General features: G+C 29.2%; 1 protein-coding gene across 1 annotated transcript in view; it reads left to right on the plus strand.

Moving 5' to 3' along the window:
* LOC139425702 (protein unc-93 homolog A-like) overlaps positions 1-5,249 on the plus strand; it is a 14,804-nt gene extending 9,555 nt beyond the window's left edge. The window contains exons 3-4 of the mRNA XM_071181406.1: positions 1,111-1,378; positions 5,001-5,249. Of these exons, the coding sequence (XP_071037507.1) occupies positions 1,111-1,378; positions 5,001-5,236 (504 nt within the window). The 3' untranslated portion in view covers positions 5,237-5,249. The remainder of the gene's footprint in view (positions 1-1,110; positions 1,379-5,000) is intronic.
* Positions 5,250-12,587: the final 7,338 nt, after the last annotated feature.

Consider the following 12,587-nt stretch of genomic DNA (forward strand, 5'->3'; position numbering starts at 1 on the left):
CCAACGACTGAAATGCTTTTCGATGCCCTAGGACATCCAATATATACACTACACTGTAATGTGCTGCCACCTGCACTCTGTGAGTGGTTATTTCACGTTGACGTCGAAAGTAGGTGGTGGTCACATTAATGTGACTGGACTGTGTATATATATATATATATGAATTCAAAATGTAGAGAAAACTGGAAAAAAAACGAAAAATAATAATAATAAAAATAACGCGGAACCGGAAGAAAATAGGAAAAAGTTAAAAAAAAAAAATCCGGAATTATCAACTAACGCGATTATATCCGCAAGTAATAGTGCTTTCTAATATTGTATCAATATAGCCAAATCAAAATATATCAATATAGTGTGAGGAGCACTCAAAAAATTTTATAAAAAACTTACAATAAACAAGAACACGATAAGTAAAAATATCATGTAAAAACAGAAAATAAAATATAAAGAAAATACGGAATAAATATGAAAGGAAATCTATAAAGCTAGTAGCGAATTCAAATGAACTTCCATGAACGGAAAATTATTCAAGAATGATTTAAAATATTTCGAACAAGATTGCCAGATTGCAAAATATGAAAACAAAAGAGCAAATTGAGCTAAAAGCGTAAGTAGGGGAGTTTTGCATTAAAGTGCGTTCTGTCTGCAGTACTGCAGTGCGTTTGATTAACCAAGGATGGGCACGAAAAGGGATATGCGCAAGGTAATATTATAATGGATAATTTAAAGAAGTTGACAATTAATAATTTTAGAAAATATTTATTTAAGAAAAAAAAATAAAATAGAACAGGAAAAGAAATATGAATTGCCTATTTTGCACATAATTTCAGCCAAGGATTTGCCCGAAATGGATTTGCACATGGAAAAATTATATAAATTAACAAAGACATTTTTTCTTTATGTAAATATATCTACAATAAAATACAATAAACTCAATGATTTTACGTAGAATTTTATTACTTAGGATAGGAATATGGAAGATTTCATATGCAATAAAAGCTCCAAAGAACAGAGCCCAATCCAAGGGATACCCTATTCTACACTTTATTACTTATTGTTCTAATAAATAAAGTAGTATGAATAAATACATATTTGCTTTTAATTTTCTAGGACTTCATAGGTTGTGCGTGGGGAATTGAGCATGTTTCTTTAGTCATGCTATCTACAGGATGTGCGATATCTCTGTTTTCCGGTTTCTATGGTTTGCTAGAAAAGTATGTAGGTAGATATGTATTTACCGCAATTTTTGCAGTTTTAAACTTTTCTATACTCGTTAAAATGCTAAATTGGATCCCGGATTCAAATGAGCCAACTATGATGTTTGTCGTTGCTGCCATATGGGGAGCTGCTATGGGAATTATCTCGTGCCAAGTAAGAGGTAAGTATACATATATAGATAGATAGATAGATATAGATAGATAGATATAGATAGATAGATAGATATAGATAGATAGATAAAATGTCAAATGACTTGTATGTTATTAAATTTTACAAGTCATGTGAGAAGTAGAGTTGTTATAATTTAATAATTAGAATTGTCATTTGACAATTGAAGCAATAATTTGTTAATTATTTTTAGTACTCCAAAGGACACCTAGTCCTAAATTAGGCTTAAATAAGAGATTAAAATATTTAGCGATTAATTTGACCTGATTCATTCATTTTTTTTTTTGTAAATTTTCTAAATCAATAATTTGTTTACGTTTGGAGTGTTTGTAATATAAAACAAACTTATGAGTATTTTTTAGGTTTTGAAGCTGATGTGAAACAATTTTATAGAGCATAGAAAATCAGTTTGAAGTAATACTTAGTTTTTATTTATAGCAGGGCCATTGAGTGCTTGATTGACCCAGCTTTTATTCTAGGTCCTTTTTAGCTCTCTTATCCTCTGTAATGTATATAATTTCCGGTTGAAATCGAACCTACGACTTGTAACTTGTCTGCAATGAAAAAATTCCGAATCAATTTTTTGTAAAAAGTACCAGCATTTAGGGTGCCGGTGCTTTTCCCCTAAAAATTAGTTTTTACCTGAACATGTTACGGAACAAACAGTAGGATAAACCGTAATTTTTACAGTACTATTTGCTCCGAAATTACTTATTCACTGTGATTAAATAAATATTACTGTAAAAATGTCGATGTATTATTTTGTGGTAAAAATAGATTTTACGGATTACGCACCCTACGTACCAGTTCGAGGGAAATTTACATGTCATTCATTTTTCGTGTTTGCAATTTGTGACCGTTTATTGAAATATTAATTGGCAATTCTTATTTTGGTGGCGGTAAATTTCTTCATCATGGAACCGCAGGGGGCTTAAACTGAATTTGGGCTATAATTGCTATGACTTTACGATCGCTTCCAACTTCCAGAACTTGCTCGTAATGTCATTTTGTTGAAGTTGTCATATCGTGCAATATCATCGTACCTTTTTTAATTTTTTTAATTCAAGCTTTAACCTATGGCTTATAACATTTGAAATAGAATGAAATAAAAGAAATATTATTGGTCCTACGTTATATATTTTTTGTGAACGAGAGCATGAGAAAAAGGTCTAAAATAATTTTTTTTAATATTTTGGTACAAAGCTATGAATAGGGAAAATTTTGAAAATCAACTCAATTTACCAAAATGGAGTAACTATATTTGGAGGCTCATGTATTGCAAATGTCTTTAACTTTTTTTTTTTAATCTTATCGTTCGTTTTTTTTTCTTATTCCTTTACATGTATTTATGTATGTAAAATACTTTAAGATTTTCTTAAGAAGAAACTAGTGAAATACCAAAGTTCCTTTGTCTCAATTTTTTTCTCATACGAATAAATATGATATTTTTTAATATAAAAATAATCAAGAGGGTGTTTTTTATTTTATTTCATTAAAAATGGAAGCATAGTATTTAGCTAGAATAATTCAATATTTTTTTTAATGAAATTAAAAAAATTCCTGATCTCAATTTTTTCCCATTGTGTTAAGTGTTTAGTTTTCAGCGAATAATAAAAATGAAGGAGCTATTTTTTTTCGCCTTTGGAAAAAACAGTAAAAATATTAAAAAATAAGCTATGAAAACTTTGAATTTTTTTGTCTTCCAATTACAATTTAGCTAATAATAACTAATTCAAACAGACTGCATTTTATACATAGGGTAAACTAACCAGTGAAGGAACACTTAAGCTCCGCTTGCCTTTTAAAAATAATTTTAGTTAAATGACAGTGTCAACATATTTGTTACTAATTGCAAATTTTGTAAGAAAGTTGCAGAGAACTTATATAATATTGTTTTAAAGTTGTGGAGGTTCAAATAACAAGTAGTAAGAAGACCAAGTGAAGAAGCAGCTCTTACCAGTGAATGAACACCCAGTAAAGGAACACTTAATTTTGGTTATATTTTAATGCTCTTTATAAATTTATAACCAATATTTAAAACGAAGCTTATTCTTGAAATTGTGACACATAAATACTTAGAAAATGTTAACTTTTTTTGTAATCATGAATTGAAAATTAAAGTGTCAACATATTAACACATACTGTTCATTCACTGGGAAATCTATGCCCAGTAAAGGAACATGTCTGTTCCCTCACTGGTTGGAAGTTGTTTTTCGTATTTTTAACATATTTTTGATGCGGAACATCACTAAAGGTACAAGAAAATTAAAGTTTATCTTTTATTTTCATTAACTTAGAAAAAAACCAGTAAAGGAACACTTGTTCCTTCACTGGTTTTTCATCGTTTGGTGATCCAGTGAATAAACACCCCTTATCTCAGTACTATGATGCTTTAAAATATAACTATATTTTGAATTCTCCTTTTCACAGTGAGACAAATAAAACTATTACATGCAATTAATTCCACTTCAAACATATAAATACAAACACTCACCTTATAATTTTTTCAAAGAAACAAGGTGTTGCAGAGGTAATAACAAATTCAAAATTTTTTCCAGAGAAGTCTATTTGTCCATGTAATCCAAAACATTGCTAGATGACTTCCTATTGTTTGGCAGTAAGCTAATTTTACCAATCAATCTAAAGAAAAACTTTCAAATTCTTATTTTTAATCAATATATATATCAAATGTTCCTTCACTGGGTAGATGTTTCTTCACTGGTTGGTTTACCCTACGTACAGCATCATAAAATGCATGCATGCATCAAATTCTTCTTTTAAACACTTACTTAAGGGATGCAATATCCGAACAATATCAATAAGACACTATATAGACAACATCTTGTAGTATGAGTAATTTTCATGACTGTGCAGTTCATACTTCATATTATTTCCAATAAAAAGCTTCAATGTAGGATGCGTTTTTTACATTCTATGTTCCAAACTAATCCTTCAACCAACGGTTTTGATGACAGATCCTTTTATGATAATATAAAGACTCATACATTTACCTCATTATATTTATCTTAATCATATTTATCATAGCACTTTATAGCGCTTTCTAGTTTAATAAAAAAATCTGCAATTTTTTTAAAATTTTAAGTGCTATGCGTCCATTTTAATAAATGGAAGCATATACTTCTGATCTTTGTTTCCAAAGTATGTTTTCTATTACCACTGCCATCAAAAAAGGTTTTAAAAATGAAGAGCACGAAAAAGCAAAAAACAAAATTTCAACCTAAAATATATACAATATTATGATGTATATATGCATACATTGCTTGGTTTTATATGTTGTAAAAACGCGACAAAAACAATTCTTGTTTGATTGCTGGAAATAATAGAAAAGAGTTAAAGATTGAAAGATTGATTTTAGAAACACCTCCAAGTTTTTTGGCAGTAAAACTGGCTTTGGTTTTCGTAGTCAGGAGTGATTTGAAAAACATTGGACATGTGCTCAGTAATTTTTCACTTAAATATCAATTTGAGACCCCTAAGACATACGCATTGTTCATATTAAAAAAAAAAAAATCTAAATAAGGAAGTATAAAGCTAGTTATTACGGAATATCCTGATTAGAAGCTGACGTATTATTGTATTTTTTTGTTTTTCAGCATTTATTGGACTCATTTTTAAAGAAGAAGAAGAAACTGGCTTTGGGTGTTATCAGCTCTATCATGCTTTAGGATGTGTTGTGTTTTACGCCATCAACAACTATGTATGCACATTTGTTAAATTATACATACTGCTATTAATGTCTACCATTGCTTTGACTGGTTATTTATTCGCAGAAAGAAACTATGGTTTAAGTAAAAAGCAGTATAATAAATCTTGCACTTTATTAAAATAACATTTTATAATAACTATGAATCTGTTGTGTTTTCTACAGTGAAGCAAGTTAAGTATAATAGAATATGCTTTTCTATTGTCTAAAATTTTAATAAAGGCGTCTGGTAACTTAGCGCTTTAAAGAGACCGTAATGAATTGTATAAAAATTAAAGTATATTTATGTATAAATGATATTTATGGAGTCCTTATGGAAGAACCGGCTAAGTTACACGTAAGGGAATTTGAGTAAATGAGCTCAAAGTTTATACATTCCTCTGTTTTGTTTCTTTGCTTAATCTTTATGTTTTTATTATAAATGTGAAGGCATAACTCACAAACTTTTTGAGTTACTATTTACTTGATTCTATTTATTTTTTAACGGAAGATTTAATGGTTTTTTTGCATAGTATTTGCATGTTTTCTTGGATGATTTTTAATGTTTTTCATCGAATATAATTTTGTTTGACAAGATAAAATCAATATACATGTATTTAGGCTTAAATTCATAGAATAATGTTTTAGCAACCTTAATTTGGAACAAACTGGTATCAAATTTTATCTACCGAAATTTTATCTGTTCGTCCGAAAACTGATAAAAAATGATTCAGATACAGCGTGAGCTCAACTTTTGCGGAGTAGATGTTTTATCGGTATGTATCGCTTTAATTGACAAAAATTCGGCAATTTTTGATTTTGAAAAAGTATTCTTTTAATTAGCGGTGATTGTGGTTAAAATAGTATGCCATTTCGCTACATCTAAAGGTATTTCTGAAATTAATTAAAAGTATTTTTATTTGTTTTAATATTTAAAATATCTACGTATAATTGTTGAAATACAAATTATTTTAAAATTTTCTTTAAAAATAATGCAATTTCAAGCAAAAATGACGCATTTGAATGTTTAAAAATGCTAATAAAATAGTTTTACGCTTTTTTTTCTATCGTGATAAACTATGCTCTTATGATTAGTTACGCAATTATCACTTTTCATAATTTAGGTTACAACATCAATCCACTCAGTGAGTATGCAATTAATTTTTTTAATTTTCAACTTCTTAGCCTTGAATCTAAAAGACAACAGGAGAACATCTGCTTAAGTCACATTCACCTTCAAGAAAAATTCTCTAAACTGAAACTAACCGCAAAATGAAGGTAAGAACCACGAAAAACTCTCATGGTTAACCTAATGCCAATGGAGCTCTGTTTCAAGTATAATTTGCACCAGCACCGCAATATCAGCTTGCAGGAATCAAAATTAAGTTTACTACTTATCTATGTGTTTCGTTCATATGTAGATGTAATCTGTCTTCTCTGAGCCATGGAGATTTTTATGAAAAAGTTGCCATTAGGTTAGTCAAACATATAAGTGTGGATTTAACACTTAATATACTAATTGAGCTCAGACATATTAAAGAGTGTTAATGAACCCATTCTTATTTACAATTTAAAAATAATTATCAGAAAAATATAATCATTTTTGGTAATAAGTATTAACGATATTATTTAATTGGTGCTGTTTTAATATATACTACTGTGTGTATCATGATACCTATTATGAGCGGTGGGGAAATGGATTTTTTGCAGGGATAAGTACCGCAGATAATTGTTGATTATGGTATTTTTTGATTATCAGGAGTTAGTTTCGAGATATAGAATTATGCCTTAGTATTGTATCCGCATTTTTAATTTCGTGCATGATTTTGCAATGTTGATCATTACTGAATTTTTGATTATTTAGTCTCATTTCAAAAAGAAAAAAAATATTCAGTTAGTAAAAATTATAATAAACTGAAATGAAAAGTGTTTTAAATGAACAGTAGCACGTGGCCATGTAGACCTCGTCCCTTGCTGTGTGTTTCCTGAAAAGTGGAGATATTCATTGAAGGGATTTTCTACTCAGATCACCAGACCTGAGTCTGATAGAGAGTGTTTGGGATTACCTTAGAGAAGTAGTTACTTTGAACAATTTCTATTCTTCATTATTAAATGAGCTGCAACAAGGATTACTCAATGTCTGGTCTTTGTTCTCCATTTCATTCCTCGATAACTTAACTAGAAGCATTGATGTCGTTGCCACCAAAATATACTATTAGGGAGACTCGTTTTTTACTAGAATCCAGTTTTGTAATGTTTCAAAGAACTAAAACATACTATAACATAACTATAATACTATAGAACTATAACATAAAACTATAGTATTATCTTTTTTGATGAGATGGGACATTTTTGACAAATTCACCTTTTATTTTATTTTTGAATCCCGTTTGTGTTAGGTTGTATTGCGAGGTAATCAAAAAATAACTAATTAGGCAGCCGTTTCTCGAAATTTTTTATTTCAGTGTACTTAATTTAATTTTTTTCCACAATTTGTGAGAAATAATATTAGATATTTACAATTGCAATTCCGAATATAGGACTAATATTACTATGATCATGTTTGGCGAACTAATATTATGATCAGAGAAACTTTTAACCATGCTACAAATCATTTAACTAAATTGGTACTTACAACATAATTTCAATATCATTTTTTTATTTTCTACCTTTTCAGTTGGATTTACACTATTATATTCATCAAAAACCAATTTTGAATTTTAGTTGTTCATAAGAACTTACATAATATTTTATTTACATTCTAGCAGAAAAAGAATCTCCTTAAGAAAAATCTAAAATCTTTAGAAAAAGTTTCCCTAAAATTTATTTTGTCATTTATATAAAAGAGGCAAAGCAAAATATATTTTAGGATTCTGCATTTATTTTTGAGATTGACAGCGTAAATTCTGTTATAGAATAAAGAATTTCTTGAAAATTGGATTTAGCTCCGATATGACATCTTCGTCTAAGTAAGTGCTAGAGTTTTCGAAAACTAAGAAGAGGAAACTGGATTAATTTACTCGGATCATGAAGAATAGTAACGGGATAATAGTCGCAACCATTTATGCGAAATTTGATAGGAACATGAGAATTATTCCAGGGGTCTTTTTTCGTCTCTTTGCTTTGGTGCAGGGCTTTTAGGACTACAACTCAAGCAAATGCTTTAGTTAAAATAACCGGGGAATTATTTATACTTGAATGCAAAAATTTTTTTTTGGCTTGTTTCAGATTTTAGTTTGGGTTTCTTTGTAAATAATATGGTCAACTCTTGCATGCTTAAAGAAAAAAAATTGCAAAGATTTCCTGACAGTATTATGTTTTCAATATTTCTGTTAGTTTTAGTCATACACTGTTGGAATTTTCAATCTAACATTATGGTCAAATAACAAGAGAATGGAGGAAATATTGTGATGTGAAAATTGTTCCTCGAATCTCCGTACTACCGGTCATGAGATTGTCAGTTTAGCCCTCTCAGCTTTATAACATGTAGTACCTCGCTGCGAGGAAGTGGACCTTGCTCATTAGGTAGACCTAGTTGGTGAGATAAAATTTTGCTTGTTTATCCGTATTAGGTGAAAGCAGTTAATAAACGGTTTTTATCACAGTTAATGGTTTGAATATCATCTTATTTATGGTTATTTGGTTGTTTTGCTTGAAAATGGTGAAATAAAAATTAAATAAATTGTTATTTAACCATTTTTTTTAAAAGAAATTTATAACAGTGTACTATGCAAGAGTTTATAACAATTGTTTTTGAATAGGTACTTTTCTAATTCTTATAATTCTTATTTTTATACTAGCTGAATGCCCGTTCTTCGCACGGGGTGAATAAAAAATAAATAAAGTATCAATAAATCACAGAAGAGAAACACTACGAAATTATGCTCATAACTGAAAAGCACATAAGCGACACAATGAAAGAGCTTAATGAAAGAACCTAGGTAAGTGACATATTAGGGGAATTTCTGAGTCACTGGTTTTGCCTTTTTTTAAATCTTAGCACAACTAATCGCATAAATTTTTTGTATGTTAGTATGATTTTTTATTTCAAATTAGGCAGTAAGGTTTTATTTTTTAGGTAGTTAGGTTTTATTTGAAATTGGGAACAACAACGCGAGGAATTATTAGTCCCGTCATCTATTTAATAGGTAATAAAATAGTTCGGACACAATTTTTTTTCATTCTGAAAATGTGACTTACCTTCTTCTTCAACAAAGATTTTCAATTAATAGAGCTAAAACAGTTTAATTTTTTTTAATTTAATTTTATTTGTTGCCATTTACGATGGCTTTACGTTATTGAAGTGCGTAGAACTTGTTTTTTGTAATTCATCCCATTAGAATAAAGAGAAAATGTATTTAGCATCACTTGACATGATGCTATTACTCGCGGCTAAGCCATAATATGTCAAAATTTACTATTATTAAATAATTTTCTCAGGTACATATCCTTTTCGAGGGGCCGATCTGAAATATCGTCACTAAAACAGTTTATAACGAAATAAATCATTATAATATTTTATATCTATATTAGCTTATTTGATACTTAGTACATAACCCTTCAACATTTAAGTTTTGTGAAAAATATATTTGTCAGTAACAGTTAACTAAAGCCGAAATTTAAAAAAAAAATTGAATTCTTATTAGAGCTTCAAAGGGATTTTGGAGAATGGCCGTTTCTTTATCTAACCTTTAATTTACTATTAAAATATTTAGTAGTATAAGAACAAAGTTCCTTTGTTCTCATTCATTAAAATATTAATAAATTATCTTTGCTACCACAGGAAAAATATTTTCTGAAATCACGGAAAACTGGTTGTAGAATGCTTATCAAAACTGCACCAATTAGTATAATACCAGTAGTACATATTACCGTAAGGAATACATATGAATTAAGCGTCATCAGTGAATGGTGATTTTCCATGGTTTTCCAAAGCAAATTTTTTATTAACCCTTTCTCCTTTAACTTTGCTTTTTAGGGCATAGCTTATATTATTTTATTTCAATTAATTTAGATATTAAGACATATATAAAATATTTAAAAATGAAAATATAAATGTGTGTTTGCAAGACAGCACTTCTTCAGAGGACAGACTGCCTGAAAACACACAGGAGCCTTTCTGTTGTCAGTGAAATTAACCCAAACTGACAGTGCTCCGAGGCCCCATAATGAATAGACAAAAATAGAAAGCCATTATGAAAATTGGAAAGCACTGAGAATACTGAAATGGTGTTTCCATTTCAGTATGTGGTATCTAGTTCAGTGGTATCAGACAACTTTAAAAGTATAAATTTGGTGACGTAGCCATCACGTGTTACCACATCATGTTGTCAATTGAATTTATATGGCATAGCGAATATAAAATAATTCTATACTTCCTGCAATAAGCTATTTTTTTAATCAAATCGAGTTATAAGATAGATATTGTCCCTGATGTTATTCGTAAAATATGTGACAAAACTGAATTGTGTATAGTTATATTTAAGACAATGACTAACGTTTAACCAATCAGAAAATTCCATTTCGTTTTTCACACATCCCGTTCGAACGGTTCGTCGTAAAATGCTCTAATATCGACCTCCTGCTTCAAACTATCTGTATGCTAAGTTTCGTCGATTTAATTTGGATAATTTAGGAGCCTATAAAGGACACACACACAGACATTCATTTTCATAGATTATATAGATTCCCATAGATTAGGCAGTGGTAAATAAAATATAGCAGAGAATTATTAGTCTCACCTTCTAATAAATTGGTAATAAAATAATTCGGATGCGTGTGTTCTTTTTCTTTCTGAAAATGGCAATTATCTGGTTCTACCACTAAGTATAGCTAAAATAATTTTTTTTATTTTACTTAATGTTAAAAGTTTGTGGTGGACTGTGACTTCAATAAATGCCAACAGATGGCGTCACTTGTTCTAAGAAAACATTATTTTATTTTACTCATTCTATTTTTCTTTCACATTCTGTTGATTTATATTCGAACTCTAGAATCGCTAATTTCGAGCTGTCAGTTGTATTTTTTTGTTATTATCTTTATATATTATTGTTATTAAAAAATGGTTTAAATTAAGTTTTTTATTGCTCCAATAATTAAATTACGCATACTTAAGCAACTTTAATTATGTTTTGAATAATTCCCATTTGGTGTTCGATCTAGAACACCTAAAAGTTGTAATCGTCGGTAGCATTACATTATTGAAGTAAGAAGAGCTCTTTGTTTGTAATTCATACCAATGGAATAAAGATAAAATGTAATTATCATCTCTTGGCATGATGCTATTGCTCACGATCGATTCATGATAGTTAAAATTTACCACTATTAAGTGATTTTCTCAGGTACATATCCCCTTCGAGGGGCCATAAAACACTTAATTCCTAAGTATAGGTATTAAAACTGATTAGTTCAGTTTTAATAATCACCAAATATACCAATATATTTAATACCTATATAAGTATATTTGGTTCTTATAACATAACCTTTCAACATTTGAGTATTTGTCAGTGACCGCCAACTAAATCCGTATTAATTTTAAAAAAAGAAAGAAAAAGAACAAAATTTTATAAAGATTTTGGAGCATGACCATTTCTTTATCTGGCCTTTAATTTACTATTAAAATGATTAAAAGTAGTGATGGAAAAAAGTTATTTTAATTCTAATTCAGTAAAATATTAATACACTATCTTAGCTACTACTAGAAAAAATTATATCCTGAAACTAAGGAAAACTCATTCTAGAATTCTTATCAAAACCAAATCGCCAATTACCATAATACCAGTAGTACATACTACCGTCAGGGAAATAAATATGAATTAAGAGTCATTTGCGAATAGCGATATTTTAATGTTTTCTTAAGCGAACTTCCCACTAATCTTTCTTCCATGGTCTTGGCTTTTTAGCACATAGTTTATTTTATATTATTTCAATAATATAAAATAAACTATGAATTAAACTGTGAATAATTGCGAAGAGGAACATCAATTCTTCGCTATATTGACCTGCAGGAAAATTGTGACTCAAATTATTAAACAAACCCTCGAGGACATTCTAGCCCCAGATCAACTGACCCCAGTCATGAACCAACAATAGAGCATGTCATCGTTAATTTTTACTAATCAACTTTTAGCCTTACATTTTGAATTTTTATCTACTTTTGATTTTAGACTTCATAGACTTCTAGTCAGACTTTTACTTTTAGACATTTACTATTTGGACTTTTAGCTTTCATTGATTTTAGTTTTGAGATTTTTTATCTCTTGTTTCCTTATTATTATAATCATTTAATTCTCGACATTTACACCGGCGCTATTGGGTTTCATTGCCTTTAACACATGTTTTTAATTGTCAAACTTTATTGTTAATCCACTTTTAACTGATCACCACCACTGTCATTTGGCGAAATTTTACTGTAACTTTAGTTTTTAGAGAAATTTTATTGTAATAATTTTACTTTTATCTCCGTATACCCCCCTGGGGTGGGTCGGAGTTCAACCTT

Source organism: Parasteatoda tepidariorum, chromosome 5 (genome assembly GCF_043381705.1).
Source record: "Parasteatoda tepidariorum isolate YZ-2023 chromosome 5, CAS_Ptep_4.0, whole genome shotgun sequence".
NCBI classification, from domain to species: domain Eukaryota; kingdom Metazoa; phylum Arthropoda; class Arachnida; order Araneae; family Theridiidae; genus Parasteatoda; species Parasteatoda tepidariorum.